The following is a 26,472-nucleotide window of genomic DNA, read 5'->3' on the forward strand; positions in this document are numbered from 1 at the left end:
TACGCCTTGTCTCTTCAGGAAGCAAACCTACAATGGTCGAAGTTTTCCGAGAGAAAATACAAGGGTCGATGGAAAACACATTAGAGTTTTAGAGGTGTTTGCGTGGTGTTAGCAAGCCCTTTGACTAGTTTGACTAGTGTTAATATCTTCCTTTACCGCGTTTTTAGGGTTCCGTAGCCGACAACCCACTATTATACTTACGTCGGTGGTTCGTTTGGTTGTTAGAATAATGTTTTCAATAGTCGTTAGAATCGCTATAGATGAATACGTATAAATTATTTTATAACTAAAGGCTTAAGTGGAGTACCGCAAGGGTGTAATATGGGACCTAGAATTTTGCTTGAATTTTAGAAGAACATAAGTTATTTTAATTTTAATATTAATTGTGGTTCTTTGAAAGTGATTTGTTTGGGACTTAACGCACAATTAGATTAGTTGATGAAGGTTTTAATTTGTCTCTTTAGATACCATTGGTAAAATGCTCAAAATTTTAATACGGACTATAAACTAGAACGGAGTTATTAAATCATCCTGTGAGTCTGATACTCCAACTTTTTTTGCCGTCGGATTATTTATAATGTTGACATAATTATGGTTATAGCCATTTTCTCAAAAAATGTGTTTTTTATTTACCTGCGCTGCTGTCAATTAAAATTTAAGTCGAATATCTTTTAAAACCATGAATCAACTGTTTATTTTGTAAACAACAGTCTATTTTGTAAGCTGACGCCAAACCAATTTCAAACGATAACCTAATTTCGATTTCACAATACTCCTTAAAGTTATAGTTCACCATAGTCTTGTAAGTAAGTTAGACTCAAGCTCAGCCAAGCATCAGTAATCAGATAAATTAACCAGTTAAATCATTTATCGAGTTAAGTGTCATCATTTAGTCCAATTCAGTGTATTTTGAATTACCGTTTTCGTAGCTGCGCGCGCCGTAGACCCGCGTAGCCGTGCTACGCGCTCAGTTGAACCGCGCCGGCCGCCTGAGTGCTACGACCGCTCGGCGCTACGATCGGGGACGAAAACGGTGACAGTTTTGCAGTGCGTTTAGTGTTGTGCTGTGTTTTGTGAACGGAGTAATTATTGACGAGGTGAGTTTAAAAAAAAAATAACATTACTTTTTTTTTGCGACAATGGTGCGTAAAAAATGTGAATTTATAAGATTATAAACCCATTAATTTCCTTAAATTCAATAAACAACGATTTTTTAATAAAACTTACATTACGATTGTTCGATCGCGGATGTTGAAATTTTTTCCATTAGGGAATTATCACTTAACAGGATTCTGCGGTTGTTTTTTTTTTGTATAAATAACCGTCCTCACATATTTTTTTACCTCACACGAAATTATACTATACATTATAGTATAAAAAGCATGGTATTAAAAATACAAACTCACATAGCTTCGTGACAAAAATGTTAATATTTATAAACAGTATTTATAAAAACGTAGTTACGTTAATAAGGTAAGCTAAAACAATAAAACTTACGTAAGTATGTAAATTAAGGCTAAACCGTAAAGAAAAACATGCTATTATGGCAATAGCAATTTAGTTAAACTGGATTTTACCCTGTTAGTGGCAATAAACACAGGCTTCCGACTGCCGGCACGATATGTTAACGTTATGGTTAATGGCCCTTCAAATTAAACATCGTTAATGTGGCTATTCATAATTATAATAATATTCTACAGCTTTAGAAACAAACTAAGGTTTACTCGGGTAATTCCGAATGTCGAAAACTGTCGGATAATTCCGAAATGAGACTTTTATTATGATGGAATTAAGGGTAATTTTCATCTGAATTTCGGAATTATCCGACATTCGGTATTACCCGAATACACCTTAAACAATTTTATCAAATATTTTGATTTATAAATCTAGACACGCGGCAGCGTGTCAAGCCAAGTTCAAGCAAAGGAACTGGCTAGCCAGCGCCAAGTGTAATATTACACGGACCACTTGGTGCCACTTTTGACCCTTCTATAACTCAAAACATCTTTAACGTAAACACATAAAACTACGTGTGTTTAATTATATCCATAAGGACATCTAGAAGCCCAAATTTCATGAAGCTAGCTCAAACGGTTATAAAGATATGAAGGTCAAAAAGTCGTAAATTTTAAGACTGACTGACATACCTATAGTACCTAAACCTAACCTACTTCCAGATGACCTAGAAGGATGAAATTTGGAATCCAGCTCAGTTATTGTGTGAAAGCGTAGGAAAAAATCTAAAAATTAAAAAAAGTTATAAAATAGGGGGGGTCCCCATACAAAAAAACCATTTTTTATTGTGACTGACATATAAGTACCTAAACCTAACCTACTTCCAGATGACCTAGAAGGATGAAATTTGGAATCCAGCTCGGTTATTGTGTGTAAGCGTAGGAAAAAATCTAAAAACAAAAAAAAGTTAATAAATAGGGGGGTTCCCATACAAATTTCTTTTTTATTGTGACTGACATATAGTACCTAAACCTAACCTACTTCCAGATGACCTAGAAGGATGAAATTTGGAATCCAGCTCGGTAATTGTGTGTAAGTGTCTACGTCACAAGGCGGTTAGCCCGGACTCCCGTGGTCGCGTTCCGATACTTCTCTTTCCTTTGGTGCTCGTTGCTGGTGAGGAGCGCCTCCACCGCTCCGGTGTGACGCCTCGCGTGGTCCGGTAGGAGCTAGGCCTTCCAAAGCCTGCTGTGATGCCGCTGAGGACCCTGGCCGCTCCGGCCTGGGTGGCTCGGGTAGGTGTGGCGATGAAAAGAAACTCAATGTTTCACATGCACGTATATTTTACGTTAATCTACACTTATTCGTTCGTACACTGACGCCTGATGCGTGACAATCGTGACACGACAACTACTATTCTTAGAAAATAACTATACTGAAAACACACGCGGCGTGGTCAATGGCTGCGGCCAAGTCTAGCTTCAAACCCGGCAGGAATGCAACCTACGTGCGTTCGCTACAACGCTCCGAATCGTCCTGGTCCGGAAATAGAATCCATCGATATGAAGTTTTACCATAATGAATGTAGTGACATACCATTTAAGTTACGCTTGAGCCTCTAGGAAATTGGCCTACGATTATTGCACACGGCACATGTGAAAGGTGCTTGCACTTGGCGTAAACATTCCTGCGGGGGGGAGGCCAGAGTTGAGCTGATACCTTGAAGCACAATGGATTAGCTAGTCTAACTTACAGCACTATCAAACATTGACCACAGCAAAGTGGTGACATGAAAGAACAAGTAACCAACTAAATACTTATAAAGAAACAGTACCTAGTACAGTTGCAATTAGAAATCAGTGAGTCATCTTGATATAAATAAATTCAATTTAAACAGTAGGTACCATAAGTTGTTAACATGTGACAATACCAAAACATAACTTATAAATTAATACAGTTAAGTACACTCTACTGGTAATTTACACAATTTGACAACGGGCCGGATTAAGTCGCCGCCCTGAGTTTTTAATTTAACTGATCGTACAATATCATCTGCACCTTTAAATAATTGAATCACTCTACCTCTACGCCAGTGGAGAGGGGGTGCAGTTTCATCCTTGATTAATACTAAATCATTTAAAGCCATGTTAGGAACATGATTGTACCATTTGAGTCTGGTTTGCAAATTATTAAGGTAAGTAATATGCCATTTAGCCCAAAAGTTTTGTGAAATCCTTTGTAAAGACTGGAAATGTGATAAACATGCTACATTAGTGTCTTTCCACGGGTACTCAGGTACCGATAGCAATGGTTGCCCTATAAGAAAGTGGCCCGGAGTGAGTACTTCCAAGTCACATGGGTCCTCGGATAAAGGAACCAGAGGCCGTGAGTTAAGCACCGATTCTACTTTGGTAAATACGGTTGAAAGACCCTCGAAGGTCAGTATGCGGTCCCCTAACTCACGCTTGAGTAGGTTCTTACTACTTTTGACTGCGGCTTCTACCAAGCCTGACATGTGAGGGGCACCAGGAGGATTGAACTCCCAGCGGACACCTTGGCGACGAAATTCCTCCTGGAGGACAATTTCGTTGTCAAGTAAGAACTGACTAACCTCCTTGAGGTATGAGCTAGCACCTTTGAAATTTGTACCTTGATCGCTCCTGACTAAGGCGGGCAGCCCTCGTCGACTGACAAACCGTGTGAACGCCGCAATGAAGGCCTCGGTGCTCAGCGACGAGACGAGTTCAAGATGTACGGCTTTCGTTCCTAAACATACGAAAACACACAGATAAGCTTTGAGTGATTTAGCATTTCTGAGGTGACTACTTTTGACCCAGTAGGGACCGGCAAAATCGGTTGCTACTCCTGAAAAGGCACGAGCCGCCGTGACTCGGTCCGCTGGCAAATCTGCCATAAACGGGGCCTGCGTCGAAGCGTTGAATCTGAAACACGACATACAGCTATTGATTACGCGGGATACCACACGTCGCGCCGACGGGATCCAGTAACGTTGCCGGAGTATATTGATGAGTGCGCTCGTTGAAGCGTGACAATAGGTACGGTGATAATGCTGCATCAACATTTGAGTCCATTTATGGTCTTTAGGTAGAAGGTATGGGTGCTTAGCATCGTAACGTAAGCATGAATGCCGCAGTCGCCCTCCGACGCGAATGAAGTGATTCTCATCTACGAAAACGCTGAGTTTTTGAAGTGACTTGCAAACAATCTTGCCTCCTTTCAATAACACGATTTCATCTCTGTAAGCATCCAGTTGAACGTACTTAATCCAGTGGTTCATTGCCTCACGATTTTCGTCGATCGTTAGCGTAGGGCGAACGTTCCGTTGCGCTTTCGGCAAACGAACGTTCTTACAAAATCGCAATAGGTATGACGTCACATTGATAAGCTTGTTGAACGAACTGACTCGTGATAACAGAAACTCCTCCCATGACTTCTCGGCCGGCGTAATGTGATGTAACTGTTTGAATCCGGGTAAATCTGGTGACATGGTGACCGGCATCGTCGGCCACTGTGACTCATTCGTCATTAACCATTCTGGGTTCCACCAAAGATGAAACCCGATGAGGTCCTTCGCCGTAGCCCCCCGCGATGCGACATCGGCAGGGTTCGACTCCGATCTGACATACCTCCATGTCATAGGTCGGGTTGACTGTTGAATATCTTGAACACGGTTACCTTCAAAAGTCTGTAGCACATGAGGCTTTGTGTTCAACCAACATAGCACAATTCTGGAATCTGACCAAGCATTTATGCTGTCAATCTGAACTGATTCCTCGTATGCCGCTGCGACGTGGTTTAATAACTTATAAACCAGGTGAGCTGCATTTAACTCGTTCTTCGGAATGGTTTGTTTGACTCTCCTTGACGCTACGCGAGTCTTAGCTATCACTAACCGTACTAGTACATTCCCTGACGCGTCCTCAGTCCGGAGGTACACGCAGGCTCCGTAGCCGAGCTCCGACGCATCTCCAAAGCCGTGGAGGGAGTGTGACACCGCACCGGGCAGAGTGACGCACCGCGGAATCTGTAGCTGACTCAAGTGATGTAGATCTTGAATGAGTTCATTCCATTGAAGGTCTTGAGTATGGGACAGTGGCTCATCCCACTGTAATCCATCTGTGAACAGTGATTGTAAAAACAGTTTGAATCTAAATATGATTGGTGCGCAATAGCCACACGGGTCATACAGTCTAGCTATGGTACTCAATATGCTACGTTTCGTCGTTGGTTGGCCCAACGGTATGTTGAGTTGATACGACATGGAATCTGACATGGGGTTCCACTGTATCCCTAATACCTTTATGAAACTCTTGTCGTCAGTGTCAAACTGACGAGGCATCTCACAATGCTCCTGCGGAAGATCCTGTAATAATTCTCTGCGGTTAGACGACCATTTGCGTAACTCATATCCAGCGCTCCGCATGAGTTCTATGAGTTCTGATTTGAGTTCTTGGGCCTCGGTGAGTGAATCAGCCCCAGTGAGGATGTCGTCAACATATACATCTCTGCGCATGATATGAGCAGCCGGTGAGTCTGGATGCTGGGCTTCCCAGTCATCAGCTAATCGAAGTAAGGTCCTTATCGCGATGAAAGGACTGGAGCGTAGTCCGTATGTATTGGTATTTAACTCATATACCTGTACATCCTGCGACGGATCCTCGCGCCACAGAATCAGCTGATAGCGCCTATCGCTGGGGTGTATCCACGTTTGCCGGAACATCATTCTGATGTCGGTCGTGAAGACAACTTGATGACGTCTGAAATTTAACAATATTTGAGTGATATCATTTTGAAGCGGTTTGCCTGAGTGAAGGCATTGATTGAGCGATACTCCGGTGCTTGAGTTAGCTGCAGCGTTATATACGACGCGGATCTTTTCGGATCCCTTTTTGAAAATTCCGTGGTGGGGTATTACATAGTGTTCGCTCTCGAAATTAAAGTCTGATTTGGACATATGACCAAGTGCCTCATAGTCCCTCATGAATTCCTTATATTTTTCAGCAAATACTGGATTTTTGGCCAGCCTGGCCTCCAACGAAATCAGTCTACGCATGGCTAGAGCCCTAGACTCGCCCAGCTTGGGTCGGTCTGCCCGCAGCGGCAACCGCACCATGAATTGGCCATTATCTAAACGTTGAGTAGTGGAGGTATACAACCTTTCACATTCGAGGTGTTCTGGGTGTTGCGGCCGCTCCTCGGGGGGCTGCTCCACTCTCCAAAACCTTTCTAGGACGTCCTCGAGCCGAGTAGCATGGATGCCGTAGTCCTCTACTGATGTCCCGGCGGTCGGTGTTGTTAATGATGATGGGTAATTCCAAGTTGCCCCCATCAGCACGTGACCGAAGCAGGTGCCGTACGCCTCAACACCTGGAATGTTAGTGAGTATCTTTGAACCAGTGTATATATAATTGAGCACATCCGTTCCTAGAATGATGTCCACATCCTGCGATTTATCCAAGGCAGGGTCAGCTAATTCAAGTTTTGATGAATCCAAATGAGTCCTGATCTCAGTATCATAATAAGGTATGTTTCCCGTAACCCTGTACATGACTGTAGCTACTACACTGATGATAGGCACTGTTTTCCCGCGTGGTTTGAATACAAGCTTAGCAATCGTGCCTGGCACATTTACCTTTATGTCACCTACTCCAAAAATATTATTCCCAGTAAACTGTTGGTGTACTTTGAATCTTTCTACAAATGATTTCTTCACTACGGAGCACCCCGCTCCCGAGTCAAGCAAAGCCCTAGCTTTAACATAAGACCCATTGCCTGATCTGACCATGATCACAGCTGTAGGAGAGACACGAATTGGCGCCATTCGTAGTCTTTCCTCCGGTGCACCAACAGTGGCCTGATCTCATTGTTCAGGCTCAGGACTGCTCCGAGTCCCGAAGCGCAATGAGTGGAATGACTGCTGCGCCGCTTGAACACGCGCGCCTACCTTAGCCCTCGGTATATGACCGGTGGGAATCAGCTGAGCCGGCTGAAGCGCACTATTAGGTGACCCTGTCTCCCTCCTTTGGGGTTGGTCTGGTACTGACGGCTTGGGAGACTGCGGCTTCGCAGCCCTCGGCGGAGATGTAGTCCGTCGCTGGGGAGACGGCCACCGCTCCGGCAGCGTGACTGCTCTCGACGTGCTTGGCGTGGCAAGCGGCATGACCCTTACCCGATGGACAGCTGCTTCAACTGCCATGGGTGGGGCTCTCCCCGCTGCACCACCATCGCACAGCAGTGAGTTGTGTGCGGACGACTCACACTGTGCGCACCAGTTGCGCTGCATGCACTCGCGTGCATAGTGACTGCGCAGGCATCTGAAGCATGCGCCTGACTTCCTAGCCCAGGTCTTCCGCTCCGAAATCGCCAGGTTAAGGAACTTCGGGCATTTGTACAAGCTGTGCTGGTCACTCGAGCAGTATGAGCAAAGAACAGGGGGTGAATTCACCTGATTGGTCTCTTGTTCGATGGCGAAGACCCTCGCTGGCGGTCCCGGTTTCCTGGTAGCTTGACCCGACGGCCCCGCTCTTCCTCGTGCAGGTGCGGAACCACGCTGCGCAGTTGGTTGCTCCACCGCTGCTGGCGAGACCGCTTGCTGAACCCGGCACTGCTCCTCCAACAGCGCCAGTAGCTGCGTGAGAGTGGGCAACACCTCCGGATTGCCACCGTACCTCTCCTCGTATAAGGTCTTGATTCTGTTCGGTAGTTTCTGCAAAATTATAAAAACCAATAAGTATGACCACTCCGTGATTGGCTGCTTGAGCTTCTCAAGCGCCTGGACTGACTCCCGGAGCGGGTCATAGAAAGCTGAGCGTGACCCTGCACTCCAGTGCGCCACTGAAGGCAGGTTCATGATTCGGCTAATGAATGTATCCAACAGCAGCCTGTTATTCTGATACCGAGCCCGCAATAACTGTAAAGCTACCGCGTAGTTGGGTCCGTCCATCGGAAGGTGCTGTATAATGGACAGCGCCTCCCCTTGCAACGACGACCGAAGATAGTAATGTTTCTCCGCGTCGGAGATGTCCCTACTATTGACTAACGACATAAAGAGATCATAGAAGGAGAGCCACTCTGGCAGGTTGCCACTGAAGGTGGGCAGCTGCACAGAGGGCAATTTGACTTTACCTGCCTGTCCACGGGGTGTGTGTGACTGGCCAGCCTCTCCAGCCGACGCCTCGTCTAGCTGGATCAGCAGCCGGTTAACCTCGCTGAAGCACTCCTGGTATTGAAGTCGTTCCTCCTCCTCGAGCTCACCTTCGTAGGCCAGCAGTGACTCGTGGGCCTTGACGTACTCAGTATAAATAAGATCAAAGTGCCGCTTCGCCACCGACGCGGCCATGCTGTCAGGTCGTGATGTGACCGTGCCAGCATAGTCGGTCAACATTTGGTACTTGGTGCGCAGCTGCACCTTGATTGACTTTAACGACATGACGTGAATTTACTTTACGATTAATGGAAGACACTAATTTGTGACACTATTCGACTAACAGTTTACAAGTTAGGTGGCTTTGGCTTTACCTTAAAGTTGGATTTTATATTGACGATAACCTAATTAATCTATTGGCGACACTTGACGTTGACAGATAATTCTAACCTAAATGTCCCAAACTGACGTTTGCCGCGAACCGGAAATGTCCTTATGCTAAAGATGGCCGCACTCCGCACTGTACGGTCCCCGTCCGTTGCCTACGCAAGAAAATGGCGGCCGACGCCTTCCCTTTTATTACGATTTGATTTGATTTTTTCGCACTATGCCCAACCGCACCGGGCTCCGTTTCCACTGAATTTAACGGCAAAAATGAATAATGCTGACACGATGAGTACTTGAAGCGATGATTACGCTACCAATGCGATGTACCGCTGCGGTGCTCGCGTTGATGACGATGGCTTTCAATAATATCGTGCTGTAATTCCTCCCCTCTGATGGGAACACCAAAAATGTCTACGTCACAAGGCGGTTAGCCCGGACTCCCGTGGTCGCGTTCCGATACTTCTCTTTCCTTTGGTGCTCGTTGCTGGTGAGGAGCGCCTCCACCGCTCCGGTGTGACGCCTCGCGTGGTCCGGTAGGAGCTAGGCCTTCCAAAGCCTGCTGTGATGCCGCTGAGGACCCTGGCCGCTCCGGCCTGGGTGGCTCGGGTAGGTGTGGCGATGAAAAGAAACTCAATGTTTCACATGCACGTATATTTTACGTTAATCTACACTTATTCGTTCGTACACTGACGCCTGATGCGTGACAATCGTGACACGACAACTACTATTCTTAGAAAATAACTATACTGAAAACACACGCGGCGTGGTCAATGGCTGCGGCCAAGTCTAGCTTCAAACCCGGCAGGAATGCAACCTACGTGCGTTCGCTACAACGCTCCGAATCGTCCTGGTCCGGAAATAGAATCCATCGATATGAAGTTTTACCATAATGAATGTAGTGACATACCATTTAAGTTACGCTTGAGCCTCTAGGAAATTGGCCTACGATTATTGCACACGGCACATGTGAAAGGTGCTTGCACTTGGCGTAAACAGTAAGCGTAGGAAAAAATCTAAAAATAAAAAAACTTAAAAAATAGGGGGGGTCCCCATACAAAAAACCTGTAATACGCGCTAAACAACCGGCCCACGGTGTGTCGTTGGCGGCGCGTGGCACCACATAATTAATACAAAGAACAGAAGTAAAAAACATGCAGCGGAAACACAAGAAAAAACATTAAATCTCAATACCTGCCTAGTTTTCTTTACAAAAAGTATTGATATCCCATCAAAAACATAAATGTAAAAAAGGAGAGCCAAGTTCAATATATATTTACAATACATATTTGGATTTTGCATAGAACTTGGCACTCATTTAAATCTCCATTCTTTTTGCGGCGAACCCCACAGCCAAGCATAATTTTTGTATTGAACTTGGCTCTCCTTTTTTACATTTATGTTTTTGATGGGATTGTTTATACGACAACGGTTTCACTCACTTGAATTTTAAGTCGCTATTGGCGACATGTTTCGGGCCCGCAAAATAGCGACAAAAAATTCAAGTGAGTGAAACCGTTGTCGTATAAACAATTTAAAATATGTCTCCCGAAAGTTTAATATCGATTATTTTGATTTATGTTTATTAAGTAGTCATACTTAAATAAATTATAGACTGATATGATACATATTTCAGTTAATAGGTAATGTTTGTGTAAAATTTTCACTTTGTTTCACCTTCTTGGGGCCTATTGCGTAATAAAATACAAGCTAATACTATAAATAAATAAAATAAATACAAACGAGTAAAAAAAGCTAATACTATTCGTTATTATGTACTTATGTAAAACATTACCTTTTTTTTCTATGTTATCTGGCCCTGCTGAAGCCTACGGAGTAAGAGATCTCTGGTTGAAATCCTGGTAAGAGCAGTTTGTGTGTTTATCACGAATTTTTGCTGATGAGATCTATGAGGAATTGGGGGAACTTCTCAAATTCAACAGGCTAACATATACGTACTATTTTTGTATTATTAATAATAATAACAAATCAAGCATTTGCATAGGATAAAATGCCATTCACCTATTTAAAAGGGCGGTTCGGAGGGCAGGGAGCTGTTTGTCGTTTTCAATTTATTGTTATAATTTTTTTTATAAGTTTTAATTGTAATTTATATATTTTTTTATTTTATCAAATAAACCAATTTCAAAATATGTTATACAACATTTCATTTCTTTTCTGTTAAAGATTATTGTAAAACCTTTTTATCGATCGGCTAACTAAACCAAATTCAATTAGCTTTAAATATTGGCTTCATCGAGGCCGCTCGCTACTCAAAGTATACTATAAAATAGCACTGAGTTAGTTCACCGTCAATATTACATTTTATTGAATTGGAATAACATTTAATTTCCAATGACAGCTGTATTTCCGTGCAGAGTGTGTGAAATGTCATTGTCAATGTCTTTGATAAATGACATTTACCCAGTCGCAATTGAAAATTATTCATTACTACTGACCCGCCCGGGCTTAGCACGGGTTAAAAATTATATACTAAGCGCCACTTGCACCATTCCACTAACCCGGGGTTAACCGGCTAAACCTGGAGTTACCATGGTTACCAGTACAATTTGATACTTGGTTGACGGTTAAACTGCTTAACCCCGGGTTAGTGGGATGGTGCAAGTGGCCCTAAACCTTCTTCAAGAACCACTCTAGTAATAGGTGAAAAACCGCATGAAAATCCGTTCAGTAGTTTTTTTAGTTTATCGCGAACATACAAACACACAAACAGACAGACGCGGCGGGGGACTTTGTTTTATAAGATGTAGTGACGAGAAAAACGTTCAACTACCACAAATCAGGGCCCGATTCGGATTTTCAAATATATATCTTTTAGAAATCACCAAGATACGATAACGATATGTTTAAGATCTAACCTGTCAAATTTGACATTTGCGCGATTCTGGAGATACTCTTGAACGATATCCACAGGATATGACTTAGAGATCCAATTCACATCTAATAGATATCTTACTATATCTAACGTAATAGTGACATTGGTTGCCCGAATTGCGCTGCAAAAGAGAACTAGTTGATATCTAAAATATAACGTATCTAGAATGGATCTAGTACGTGTCGTTTCTTGTGAATATCTTGAAGTTCGAATACAGTCATCTGCGAAACATTTTGATTCCTTAATAACACGATAATAATCAATGTTGCAAACTTCTTAATAAACACAATTAGGACCCAAATGGCTCTGCAAATTGGTTCGTAAATATAACTTCGGGTGTTTGTTTATTAATTAAATGTAAGTTTGTGTAACTTTGACACTTAGCTGTGGAACTATGAAACGAAATAACTCGTACGCTCTTAGATAACGTAATTTATTTGTTGTACAACTTGCCCTCTGGGCACTTTGGACATTCGGTAAATTGCAAAAATGATTTATACAAGTTTGACAAATCATCTACAAGTTTGATGTATACTTTACTCTAGGCACTTTGGACATTCGGTAAATTGCAAAAATGACTTATACAAGTTTGACAAATTATCTACAAGTTTGATGTATAATTTACTCTAGGCACTTTGGACATTCGGTAAATTGCAAAAATGATTTATACAAGTTTGATGTATACTTTACTCGAGGCACTTTGGACATTCGGTAAATTGCAAAATTAATGATTTATACAAGTTTGACAAATCATCTACAAATTTGATGTATACATTATTGCTGGCTTCAATAAAGTGTTTAGTTTATATATTTAACTACATGAACTGGTCTACCGCGATATTATAATTTCATTGTTTTTACCTTAAATTCCGACGTTTCAGCTGAGTTGCACCAACTGTGGTCACGAAAAATTTTTGTGGATTTGTGTGATTAAATATGTGTATGTATAAAACTCGATTTTTTTTCAGATTTTTTTATATACTTAGGTGTTTAGTTTGTTGGGATATTTACCATTTATTTATTTATTTATTTTGATAAAATCTGAAGCCATTTACAAAGTCGCCAGCCTGTCGGTATTCTACAGGTTGCACTTCGGGGAGTGTGCCCAAGAGCTACACGAGCTCATTCCACCGTCCCCATTCTACCATCGGACTTTTAGACGCACGGCCGGTTTCCATCCTTACTTGGTAGATATTCCACCAATTCGCACGAAGCGCTTTGCTTCTACTTTCCTTATGCGCATTGCCAAGGAATGGAATTCCTTGCCGGCGTCTATATTTCCGTGTTCTTATAACCCGGCAACCTTCAAATCAAGAGTGAACAGGCACCTTCTGGGCGAGCTCGCTCCATCGTAGGCCACGTCTACGCCTCGGCTAGTCTGTGGCCATGAGTAAGCCCATTCATAATAATAAAAAAAAAAATTGGGATTTAAACAAAAACCCCGTAATGTAATACTTCTACCTTTGTTGATTTATGTGTATAGGATTACCTTGGATAAAAACCGAAACAAAGTTATTTAGCTCAAAATGTAATATGATCCTGAGCTGAAATAAAATGTCGTGAAAAAAGTGAGCTTCAAACAAAGGGACTCAAATAAATAACTAAACGGATATTTTTTGCTTCATTTAGAACACAAAAAATCTATTTTATTTTCAGTAAAAACTTTGTACAAGATATAAAAATGTCTAGCGCCACTTTGCACCATCCCACTAACCCGGGGTAGACCAGTTAAACCTGGAGTTACCATGGCTACCAGTACAATTAAACACTGGGTTAACAGTTTAACCGGTTAACACTGGGTTAGTGGGATGGGGCCAGTGGCCCTGCAAGTGGCGCTTATTAGGGCCATTTACACCATTTACTAACCCAGGGTAAACCGGTTAAACCGCTAACCCAGTGTCAAATTGTATTGTCCAACAATTAATAATCACAGTTTCCAAAAAGTACACATACAATATTGTGTGTTATGGTTCTAAAAATAAGATCGTTTTTCCCCTTGTAGTATGTGAGCGCGAAAATTACGTATAAAACGATATAAAGTAAAAGCGCAGGCGTCATATCCGCGCTTGAATAAATAATGTTCGGGTGAAGTGGACATTTCGTGAGAAAAAAATTTCAAAAAGCTTCCTCAAAAGGTAACCTTAGATGGGAATGAAGAACAACCCTCAATTTATTTCTCTTTCTGGTTCATTTTAAAAAAAGTCTAAACATCATCGCTTGACACATCCGCGACGAATCGTGATCGAATTACAAATTATAAAACAAAGAGGGAGAAACAACAAAACATTTGGAAAACAAAGATTAATGAGATTTGTTCTCGAAGCGAGTATCCAGGGCTCTTAAACATGACCCTTACCGAGCATTCGCCTCAGAAAACTACCTAAGTTGAACTTAAGAGACTTAATATTTAGTTTCAATCAAGGATCATGCTTATAATGGTTTTTCTTAAAAACGGTTGGTCAGCTATTGTATGAACCGTCCAGGTATTTTGTAGATTCAACAATTAATCATCTGTGTCGCCTAAGTAAGCAAAAAACAAAGTTTTTATATGAGACAGGACCCGCAGCTAAACGAGGGTTGGGTTGGCCGTGTAGTGTTGATGTTTTGGTTATAAGTAAACAATTTTCTCTAAGGTCAGTACTGTAGGTAAGGTAACTTCGAATGCGGGACAATTTGGAAAATTTCAAATAGCAACACTTACGCTACTGCAACGCTTACTAAGACACCTTGATTACGGTTGGTAAGAACCGAAGCTAGGGTCCGAACCTGCGACCGTCAGTTTGAAAATCGCCTTAACGATAGGCTATAGCGTAAAGACCGAAAATTAGAAGGAAACAAAAGATATGGCGCGCCGCGCTAAATTTGTGAAGATATAGCATCTCAATATCTCGTTCAAAATGTTGCTCGTCAGTCTCGTCACATCCTTCGGCTATATTACTAGCTATTTTATATTAAACTTATACTGCTATGGTATGCAGGGTAACGACATGCAACTGAAGTTTTCGTGATTTTTTTCCATCGAGCCACTTTTTAAGGTTTTGGTTGGAGTTTGCCCTTTCAAACATAGTTTAGTTTTTGCCTAATTTATTTCATGCCATTTGCCGTTGATTAAAATTAGCAAAAATTCAACACAAAATTACAATATTGCGTTAGCCCCACTTAAATCGAAAACAGCGCTAAATTAGTAAAATGATTTATAATTTATAAATACATATTAAATATTTTAACATAGCAAAAGCCTCTCCTGGGAGAGGTCGTTGCTAATTAAAATATTGTTTCAGTGTTTCATACTTGAGATAACTTGCCAAGTCTACATATTACTTACACACCAAAAATTTCTTTACGTAGGAAAGGTAGCGTGAAGAGACCTAGCCTGGAGGCACCTAAGGGAGACTCTTCCCGTAAATTAATAAGTCAAAGTATTTACAATATCTGAATAAGCAAATAAAAATTAAATAAATATTAGGGGACATCTTACACAGATCAACTTAGCCCTAAACTCATCATCATCATCATCATCATATCAGCCCTTTATCGCCCACTGCTGAGCATAGGCCTCTCTTCTAGTACGCCACTTGTCCCGGTCCTGAGCTAATCTCATCCAACAGTGACCCGCAATTTTCCGGATGTCGTCCACCCAACGAGCCAACGGACGCCAGGCGCTTCTTTCATTTGAAAGCGGCCACCATTCTGTTAACATTTTAGTCCACCTGCCATCACTCTGCCTAGCAACATGTCCTGCCCAATTCCATTTTAGTTTGGTAATGACGAAACCCACGTCATGCACCTTGGTGCGGCGACGGATCTCGACATTCCTTACTCGATCTTGAAGCTTGATACCGAGCATGGCGCGCTCCATGGCTCCCTAAACTCAGCAAAGCTTATACTATGGGTGCTAGGCGACGATATACATACTTATATACTTAGATAAATACATACTTATATACTTTCATAGAAAATACCCATGACTCAGTAACAAATATTAGTGTTCATCACACAACGATGCCGCAATTCCGGTGGTGACATGGGGTTACTAAATACATAATAGAAAACATATAAAATGTGTATAGACACAACAATGTATGTAATTGTACATAATTAGGCATTAAAACACCGGTGTGATCCTATTTTGAAACTCGGTTCGCTCGTTTCATAAAGCCCCCCACTCATAGTTTAATGCCTTTCATTATGTAGCAGGTACATTTTAGGGGAATAAATCATTCCATCCTTAGGATAAAGTCCTCATAGTTAAAACGCGTATTAACATAGAAAACAAAGAATGCAACAAAAAATAAGTTGAATAACGCATACAAACAAAATATACGAAGAGAGAGTAAAACTGAATAAAAGCATTTAAATATCAAATATTTCTGATTCGTCATTTCGAACAGCTCAATCATTAAAAAAGGTAACGGACTAAAAAGCCAGATCTGTTCATTTCTGGCTACTTCTATTGTAAAGTATTGTGCAAAAAATTGGAAGTAAAAACAGCGCGTTCACTGGAACAAAGCGTAAAAAACGCCATTCAAAACGTGAGTGACAGCTCTGCACACATTGTCCTTTGCGTCCATCCAGTGTCATTTCAATTTGCATGCAGAGTTCGGGCGAGACTAACGTTTAGACAAGCATTATAAAGAGTGTAGGCTCGAGTATTAGGATTAATTTTGTTTTGAACAAAAACATCAGCAAACCCGTTGCAAAGTAATACCGTTTCACACAACAGAATACGTTTTTCTACAATGCCTGCCTAAGAGTTACCTTATTAAGAAGTGTAATAGTCATACGATAGATGTCGCTGGGCGCTGGTCAATATGGCGGGCAATATGGGGGTCGCTGTCAACGGGTAAGTCTTAGCGCCACTTGCATCATCCCACACCCTGGTTTAACTGGTTAAACCATTAACCCAGTATCAAATTGCACTGGTACCCATGGTAACTATAGGCTTAACCAGTTGACCCTGGTTTAGTAAATGGTGCAAATGGTACCCCGAAGTCGCTAGCTCGAGTTTCGCCCGAGACTATGGGTTTTCCACTTTTCCGTTATTTATAAACATCGAGTATTTGGAGCCCCTAGCTTAAAAACTAATACTACATTTAGTCTAAGCTGCTTATAATAAACTGTGAGTCGAGTCCTTAGATTGAGGACTGTAAAGTCAGGATTCTACTAGACTTACTATAATGGGCCAAATTCGACATGTACAACTGTCAGATTTCGCATCCACGTCAAATCAACAGTTGATTTTATTGCATACTGAGTGTTGATTCCATCAACGGTGGATAATATCATTGGGTACAATCAAAACTCAACCCTAAACTAAGGTTGGTTCGGTTTGGTTTGCTTGTCACCCTAACTGTGGATTGTTAATGTCAAATTTTTACATTGTACGTATTCGAGAACTTATGATTTTTCCCACATCAACGGGAGATCAACACGATACGTCAAACGTCCCTTGTCGAATAGGGGTCAATGTCTGTCTAAACTTTTGACTGCAGTTTTATCTTTGACTGGAGTAGAGTGGCTATAAGTCACAGACACAAGTCATTATAGACATAAGACCGATTCAGACTTACAAATGGATGTCAATTACATCTAATTGACGTCAATTTACAGATAGAGCAACTCTATTCCTTATGTCAATGACAATATGGGATGCTATTTTGACACGATTTGCTAAAAAAGGAAAGTAAGAGTAAGTACTATCATAACAAATGAGATCGCTTTAACACATTCATTGCTACTAAGTGCTACGGGTTACGCTCTTAGCGCGTGGCCACGGTTTCGCCCTATGGAGCGCGTAGTCGCTATACGAACAGTGTTCCCGACAGTCGGGTTCTTGGCCCTGAATGTGTTAATACTGGTTTCGCCAAAATTTTGACTCGCCATCCTCAAACAACCATTGAAAACACACGAACATTGTTGTTTGTTTCACGTCCTACGCTACGCACTCGACTGGATGGCGTTATAGTGCTAGCGGTTGACCAAAATCAGCTGCAAATGGTGTTAAAGGTATGAAAATCGGCACGATTCATCTTTAGGCCATTTGAATCAATTTGACCCGTAGCACCAAAAAAAAAAACAAACGGAAAGGAGTTATGACGTAATCTTTTTTTTGTATGGAAAAAGAAAAAAAATTGTTCAGAAACCTAATGTGTGTGGTATTAAATGAAAGGGGATTTTGAGCCGGTTCTAAAAATATATCACATTATTATATTTCCGTCACTTGCATTCAATTAAAATAAAAATAATTTTCAAAACATACCAAGTTTGGGCTCCTCCAGATACGAAACCGTTGAATTATTTTTTGTAAAATATACCTCAAGTAATACCCAATATCCTCATATCTAACCCCAAGAAATTGATTTCAAAAATATTTAGTTTTAGTATATTTTTTTTTTTATTATTGCCCTTATGCCCTTACCAGAGCTTGTATATATGTGTATATGGGCATTTATTTGTGTGATGATGATGATGAACATACAAATAAATGCCCTTACCAGGATTCCAACCTGGGACCTCCTGCTTCATAGGCAGGGTCACTATCGACTAGGCTAGGAGGCCGTTTCATTGATAGATTGATAGATCACAATTTTAGTAATAATAAAATTAAAAAAAAATACTAACCCTAAATATTTTCGAAATTAATTTCTTGGGGTTAGATATGAGGATATTGGGTATTACTTGAGGTATATTTTACAAAAAATAATTCAATAGTTTCGTATGTGGAGGAGCCCAAACTTGGTATGTTTTGAAAATTCTTTTTATTTCAATTGAATGTAAGTGACGGAAATATAATAATGTGATATATTTTTAGAACCGGCTCAAAATGCCCTTTCATTTAATACCACACACGATAGGTTTCTGAACAATTTTTTTTCTTTTTCCATACAAAAAAAAGATGACGTCATAACTCCTTTCCGTTTGTTTTTTGTTTTTGGTGCTACGGGTCAAATTGATTCAAATGGTCTAAAGATTAATCGTGCCGATTTTCATACCTCTAACACCATTTGCAGCTGATTCCCGAATTTCACGGTGTACCGCTATTACTATTATTATGCGAAATACAGAATTTGCTTTGATAATTAAGTTTGGTGTTATTCATTATGTGTCCAAGTGTTAATTGTTCCAACTTATTATATTTAAAATCTGATGACCAATTCCGACGTACACTTTAACGTCAAAGTATTATCATTCATTCATTTCATTCATTCATTCATTTAAATTATGTAATTTAGTCATCATTAGAGTGGGCATTTTCCTCGTATTTGGCCGTACAAATATTGACGCAAGCGAGACGTACGAGCGAATAAGAACAAAATTACATTTAGACTTAGATAGATACAGAGAGAGATATATAGATTTAGACGTCAAAATTAAGTTTTAATTAACCTCCTGAACTTACTTTGATCTCTTGATAGATATTTATAGGACATATATAAAGTAAGAGCTGTACGTGTCTGTACTAATCAGATTATTATTTCCCCTACTTTACTAAATACCTTTGTGTGCATAACGAGAAACTGTCAAATGTTTTTACAGTTTAAAACGATGCCGATATAATAAAAATATAGATTATCGATAATAAACTTTTAGTTCTAAATTTTCCATAATAAATATATTTTCGTTAACAACATTTTGCATGACGTCGTCCATTATTCTCCTGTGGGACCCAGTTAGAATATGGGTACCAATCTGTTATTCTATTTGCTAGTTGATAGCTAAAACTTCTATTTCAGTGGAAAAAAAAAACAATTTTTACGAGACCATATTTTTTTTAATCTAGTCCTGTATTTTCTTTTTTTTGTGCGGATTTATTTTTCATTTAAGTATTACTATTACGTCTAATGTCTGTCAAATCTATTTAAATTTGAAAAAGGTACAAAAATACAGAATATTTTGCCACACAAAGGCATGTTTAGGTTTATTATTGCTTCGAATGCTAAGAGTATATTAATGGATAATGGCTACTCCATATAAACGTACTTTGTATTTCCATCACTGAATATTTTTACACGGTTCCATAATTTATGATAAGGTCAATATTATACAAGTAGCAAAATCCATAACATTGATAACAAACTGATATAAAAATATGTATGAATGATATCAGTTGACCTCTTTGTTTGACTTTTTTCAATATAATTAGTCTTAAGAACCTTTTTATCATAATCGCGGTAGTAATGGCGGCGAACATTTACTCATTTTATCAGAAAATGGACATAACTGCAGTAATGACGCCATGTTACAGTTGACATCTAAATGTCACCTTTCACGTGACGTTGGCAACGACGACGCTGCAACAGTAATGTAGCTGCAGTGGACATCCAAACGTCACCTTAAAAGTGACATTCCATTTCCAACTGCAGCTGCAATACTGTTCATTTTACTATGGAAACGCGTCGCTGTCATTGTCAATTTCCATAGTAAAATGAACAGTATTGCAGCTGCAGTTGGAAATGGAATGTCACTCTAATGCGACACGCATTACAGCCGTTACAGTTAAGGTGACAGTCCATTTCCGACGACAGCAGCACTACCATTCATTTTACTGTGGAAATTGACAATAACACCGACGCGTTCGTACTAGTAGTGCAGCTGCGGTGAGAAATGGAATGTTACCCTTAAGGTGACAGTCCATTTCCAACGACAGCAGCACTACCATTCATTTTACTATGAAAATTGACAATAACACCGACGCGTTCGTACTTGTAGTGCAGCTGCGGTCAGAAATGGAATATTAACCCTTAATGGTTAAACAATTGACTGTTTATTCCAAAGACTGGGCAGTAAGATGAATGCGTAGTAGTTATCTTTTAACATAACACGGAAAGTAAGCTTTTCATGCATAAAATCTTTTTATTCCAATTAAAACTCTCATCAAAGTATTTTAAAAATAACCGTTGCTGTAATTAAATTGCAAAGTTAATCCAGTCCTTTTATCTAGGTGACCTGAGGAATAAAAGTTTTTCCAGGCCAGCCTAATGAGTCTACTTAATGTGCAAAGTCCTTGTAAACTACTATTTATATAATAAGCCGTGTTTATCTAGACAGTAAAGCAGGTTTTTCCCTCTAGAGTAATTAAAGATAATTATGTAGGCTAGAAAACTTAGTTGACATTGCGATTATAATTAAAATTGAGGCTTGAGTCAACGGAACGAAAATGAAAACTCTCCTTTGCAGAGTCACTATGAAAGGATTTTTTGAAATTCAATCCCGGGGGGTGAAACTGATGTTGTTTTTTAATAGCTGCGCGCGTGAAGTCACGAGAGGCAGGTCTATGGTTGGCAATTTTTTACTTTGCAATATTTAAGATTTAGTTCACTGGTATGGTTTTGGAAATATTGCGTCTTTTGCAGATTTAGATTTTGTTCGCCTTGTTGTTCGAGGAAAAATGAAAATATTTAAGAGCTATAATAATATTACTATATGGAGGTAGTTTAATATCGTTTTGTTCATTCATCTAAATAAGATTATTTAGAAATTTAGAGGTTTACACTTATCTATTTATTTTTGATATTGATTGTAACTAATGTCAAATCAACATTGATTCCCGTTGTAACTTTATATAAAGTTCAATGCGGCTTCTAAAAAGTTTAAATATAAAGAAAATAATTAAATAACTTAAGAAGCCTGGGTAAATATGATAGTTATTAAGTTCTGACATCTAAAACAAGCAGCTCAGCATTGTTTTACTTTTGGTACTAAAAGTACTTTTGCACATTTGGCAGCCTCATCATATTCTTTAGAAAGCTGTGTAGTCACTCAAAATAATTGAATGCTTACTCGACATGAAAACGAACTTCATTGTTTTGGGCTCGTTACAAAAAGATTTGTAAAAAGTGCGGATTGGGAAATCGGGATCCTATTTTGTAGGTATTGTAGATTTCTTAAACACGGCTAGACCAATTTCGGAAATAATTTCTTCATTAAATACGATAATTTGGTTTATATGGCATACATATAATTGTACACGTACGTGCAGTGTGCTTTTCAACTCTGATTCATACTCTGCAAGTGAATAGGTAAAAGGTACCTATTAAACAATTGTTTAACTTCAAAGTAAAAAAAAAAACGTTTTATACAGGGTGTGTCTGACCATGGGGCTTTAAATCCAGGGCTGGATTCTACTCGCTGAACTAAGCTACTTTTATTATGGCACCAACCCCGAAATCCCGAAAAAAATATTCCCTTTTTCATACATTTTGGGTGATCAGATGTCGACGTTTTCTATGGAAAAGCCAAAAATGTTTCCCCGATTTTAGGGTTGGTCCCATAGTAAAAGTAGCTCAGTTTAGGGAGTAAAATCAAGCCCTGGATTTAAAGCCCCGTGGTCAGACACAGACTGTATTAGAGTAGCTATAAAATTAACCTTCACTCCCTCATTTTGAAGATTCTAAATGTAACTTTGTAAGTATTTTAATAGACATCTGCAATTTCGATATTAACCCCATTTCCCGCGTCAAAAAATCTGATAATCTTTCGCACAGACTTCTGTCCACAGAGCATTGGGCTCAGATAAAAGCGGGCCACAAAGGTTCTGCGCAACACAAAAGGACTAGCTGTCTTTGTGACGTCTGTGCTCGATAGTGTCAACAAAATGAAGTTTTAGAACACACTGCTTACTTTACAAACGGTCGTATTGACCATTCACACACTAAAAAGATAAGACTTTTTGAAAATATTGCGGATTCGATTGATTTCGATTTGAGTTGCATGCTGCCAGAACTTCGTGGCTTGCAATGAAACGATCTGGGGCCATTTTACGAACTTGTAATGCAAGCGAGAATCTCGGTCGTTCTAACCAAAGGATTCTAGAGTCAGACCGTGAAAAGTCTGCAGCGATTTTGATAGCCCACGCAGTGCAAGTGTCATTTTAAGCGTCAAATTTATATGAAATTATGACGTATAGGTAAATAACACACACTGCTTGGGCTATCAAATCTGCTGCAGACTTTTCTCGGTGCGACTATAAAAGGAGTTTCTGCTTTATTTAAAACGCACGTAAGTACATACTCATATAACTCATTTAAATTTTTAACTAAATAATAACTCTTATGTATTTATTGTCTTATTCTACGACTCAAATGACTTAACGAATTAACAAGCCGACTGCGTTTTAATATTATGTTCATAGATTTTTTTCAACATAATTTGTAGGTTATTATATCGTATTTTTATCATTTACGTTCCTTTTAAAACACAATATGTTATATTTATTTTATAGGATGTGGTATTTAATGTATTGTTTATCTTAATGCGAATAAAGTTACTCCTTTACTTTCAAACTATTTTATTCAACAAATGAGATGTCCAAACCATTTGCAACATTTTCAACGAACGAAGTTTAGCCTTTGTGCCCGCGTTTGTCGTTATACTGAATGGTAATAGTTTCGTGTTTTTCATTGTTAAGTTTTTAATTAAATGTGTTTAGAGGTGTTGGATTGTTCGAGTTTGCAGTAAACGCGCATATTTATTGCATACCATTTAAATTAAACACTTAGAGTCTTAGAACAAACTTCCATCGTTAAATATACCTACGCAAATTTAACCCAATTTTTTGGTAAGCGTCATGCAGACATGCAATTTTTTTCTGTAAGCCAAGCACATGATTGGAGCGGCAGTATATACCCGTCTTTTTCTAACTGTATATTAATTAAAGAGGGACGGGTAGACTATCTCGTCGCAAGATACTGTCGCGCCAATCATGTGCTAGCCCGCCCGGCTGAAATGGTAAACATACAAAAAATGCTAAACGTGGCGGCGTAAATACTGAACAATTTTTACTACGGGCTGTGCTAAAAGTAAATAACATCTATTATTTTTTTTTGTTACAACATTACCTAAATCACCACAAAAAATTTAAACATCACTAAAATGATTAGTAACATAAGTACATAAATGGTAAAGTTGTGAAAAAAAAATACTTAACTAAAATTAGAAACTAAGCATACTTGTCTATTCCTCTCGTAATATCATATTTTTCTTCTTAAATGACCATCAAATTACCACCATTTATGATGTAAGCCATGACACTGCTGTAAACGATGTAACCTCAGGTTATGATTCACTGAAGACTAGGGGCCCGATTCGGATTATGAAATAGACTTCTATTAGACAACACCAAGATACGATAACGATATGTTTAAGATCTAACCTGTCAAATTTGACATTTGCGCGATTCTGGAGATACTCTTGAACGATTTCCACAGGATATGACTTAGAGATCCAATTCACATCTAATAGATATCTTACTCTATCTAACGTAAAAGTGACCTTGGTTGCCCGAATTGCGCTGCAAAAGAGAACTAGTTGATATCTAAACTATAACATATCTAGAATGGATCTAGTACGTGTCGTCTCTTCTGAATATCTTGAAGTTCGAATACGGCAGTAGTAATGTGACGTAACGATGTAGCGGCCTCTTGACTCAGTTCCGTAACGACCCGGCCGCTCGTCTCGAGAGGCAGACCTAGTCTTTTAATAGTACATTACAAGTACTGGCATAGCTCGGGCAAATACGTACTAAAATACGTACATTGAAAATTTTGTGTTTTTTAAGTTGCAGCCAAAACGCGCTCAGGGAGAACCATAGTGTCGTAATATAAATCATCTGTGCTTTTAAAATTCAATTCTAACATCGAAAAACGTCATTTAAAAATCACCAGTTACGTCTCTGGTTGACACAACTGGTAAAGATAAAGATTTTTTATTTGCAAGAATACTTATTCTAGAATACAAAGGTGATGTTTTGTTATGTGGTATGTACAGTATTCAGTCACACACAACGACATGCAAATTTTACAAAAAATATTTATATATTTACTAATTACTACTAAATATTGTAACCGATTAAAATTCAAATATTAAAATGTCATAGTAATTAATTAGTTAATAATAAAAATTGTTTATATTAAATACTTTCATGCAAATTATATTCTAAATACTCCTTCACGCTATAGAACCGACCGATGGTGACCGAAGAGCTGGCGGTTAACTCGCACAACGTATCAGCATTCCGATACAGTGAGGAAATGCCGCCAGCATCCTTGGTACAATGCCTCAAGGGCCTATTTTAGACTTAAGCTAGTTATTAACTTTTTTTAGTAATACCACTGTATATATCTTGTTTGTAGACATAAATTATTGTTTTTTTAATGGTTTTTATTTTTATATAGTGCTATAATTAATGCCACTAAAACTTGTCTAATTTATAGCACATATTATAAAATTAAGCTCGTTCTTTAAAATAATTTGCTTTAATTTGGCAACTTTATCCCATGTTTTTTTACATCCTTAAATAGGTATCTTAAATCTCTTAAACTAGAACCATACACCTTAGCTATGAACTGAACTGTGTTCTGCACATAAATACAGAAAACTGTAAATGGGATTTGACCCTTTTCCTTCACCAACACATTTTTAAAAACACATCCTTCAATTTCTACAATCATAATCAGATCTTCGCCTATCTTAAATCACATCATTGCAAAGTTTAATTAAGGTTATGACCGAAAATCCGCTCCGCTTCAAAGTCAAACCGGAAGATATTAATTAAACCTTAGCCCTGAACTGTAATGCCTTCTGAACATACATACGAGAAACTAGGTAAGGTGGTGGTACTAGTGCTCGACATGCTAATGCCCAATAGATGACAATTCAATTCAATTCAATTTCAATTTCTTTATTCATAACGTAAGTTACATGTCAGTTTTATTATACATATTTACATCTTATGTCCACCCTGCTGTCCTCTCTATTGACAATAAGTTTCAAATTTACATATGTAATGGGCCCGCGTCGAGCACCAGTACCACCATCTTAGTCATTAAGCTTTGACTCTTTTCCTTTCAAATTTTGTTAATAACCAAATCCAACATTCACGTCGATCTTGACTCAGACCGTCCTCGTCTTAAAAGATGACTCACGCTAGACCTGGCCGTGCCCGGGTATAGTCGCGGGCGGTCTAGAATGCAAAATGACTATTGTAATATTTGGCCTATATCCCTTTTAGTCCACATCGCGAACGGACTAGAACGCAAAATGACCACTTTCTTATATCACTAGGGTAGGTTAGGTTCGTCAGTTATCTTCAAATGGCCCCGCGACAGCGGGGCTCCTTAGACAACGCTAACGTAAAGATAAAACGACGAAAATGATGTAGGCATTTTGCGTTCTGAACCGTTCGCGATGTAGACTAAAAGTGATATAGGCAAAATATTACACTAGTTATTTTGCGTTCTAGACCATCCGCGAATAACCCCGTGTCCGGGGCAAGGCTATGACGACATTGACGACTGATTGGTAATAATGAAACACCGGAAACTCCGGCCCGGCCCCGGCCCGGTCTAGCGTGAGTCATCCTTAAGTCATGTGCAAAGTTTAATTAAGGCCCAATAAAATCCAAAATCCGCTCCGCTTCAAAATCAAACCGGAAGCGATTAATTGTCGAACCTTAGCCACGAACTGAACACCCTACCGCCGCGAACGATTACCCACATCATTACGCGGGCTCATTATTAATTACTGCCTATCTACGCCGGAGCCATTGTTGCCAATTTTACATGACAAAATAGAT

The 26,472-nt window shown here is 39.5% G+C and overlaps 1 protein-coding gene and 1 long non-coding RNA gene across 2 annotated transcripts in view; both read right to left on the reverse strand.

Annotated features, from left to right (window-relative positions):
• Positions 1–26,472, reverse strand: part of LOC134665749 (uncharacterized) — a 249,205-nt gene that overhangs the window by 123,075 nt on the left and 99,658 nt on the right. The gene's annotated exons all lie outside the window — the stretch shown is intronic.
• Positions 5,490–7,462, reverse strand: LOC134665697 (uncharacterized). Its single transcript, XM_063522653.1, has 2 exons — positions 6,113–7,462; positions 5,490–5,592 (listed from the first exon to the last, which is right to left on the reverse strand). Exons 1-2 carry the CDS (start codon positions 7,295–7,297, stop codon positions 5,512–5,514), a joined length of 1,266 nt encoding a protein of 421 aa, XP_063378723.1. The 5' UTR covers positions 7,298–7,462; the 3' UTR covers positions 5,490–5,511.

This window comes from Cydia fagiglandana, chromosome 7, assembly GCF_963556715.1.
Source record: "Cydia fagiglandana chromosome 7, ilCydFagi1.1, whole genome shotgun sequence".
NCBI lineage: Eukaryota > Metazoa > Arthropoda > Insecta > Lepidoptera > Tortricidae > Cydia > Cydia fagiglandana.

Bases quoted from the DNA above. Each gene is read 5' to 3' on its own strand.
- LOC134665697 (XM_063522653.1), bottom strand. From the start codon at position 7,297: ATGGCGCCAATTCGTGTCTCTCCTACAGCTGTGATCATGGTCAGATCA. The intron at 5,593-6,112 runs GTATATGAGTTA...CACTGTTCACAG, and splicing joins ATCCGTCGCAGGATGTACAG to ATGGATTACAGTGGGATGAG.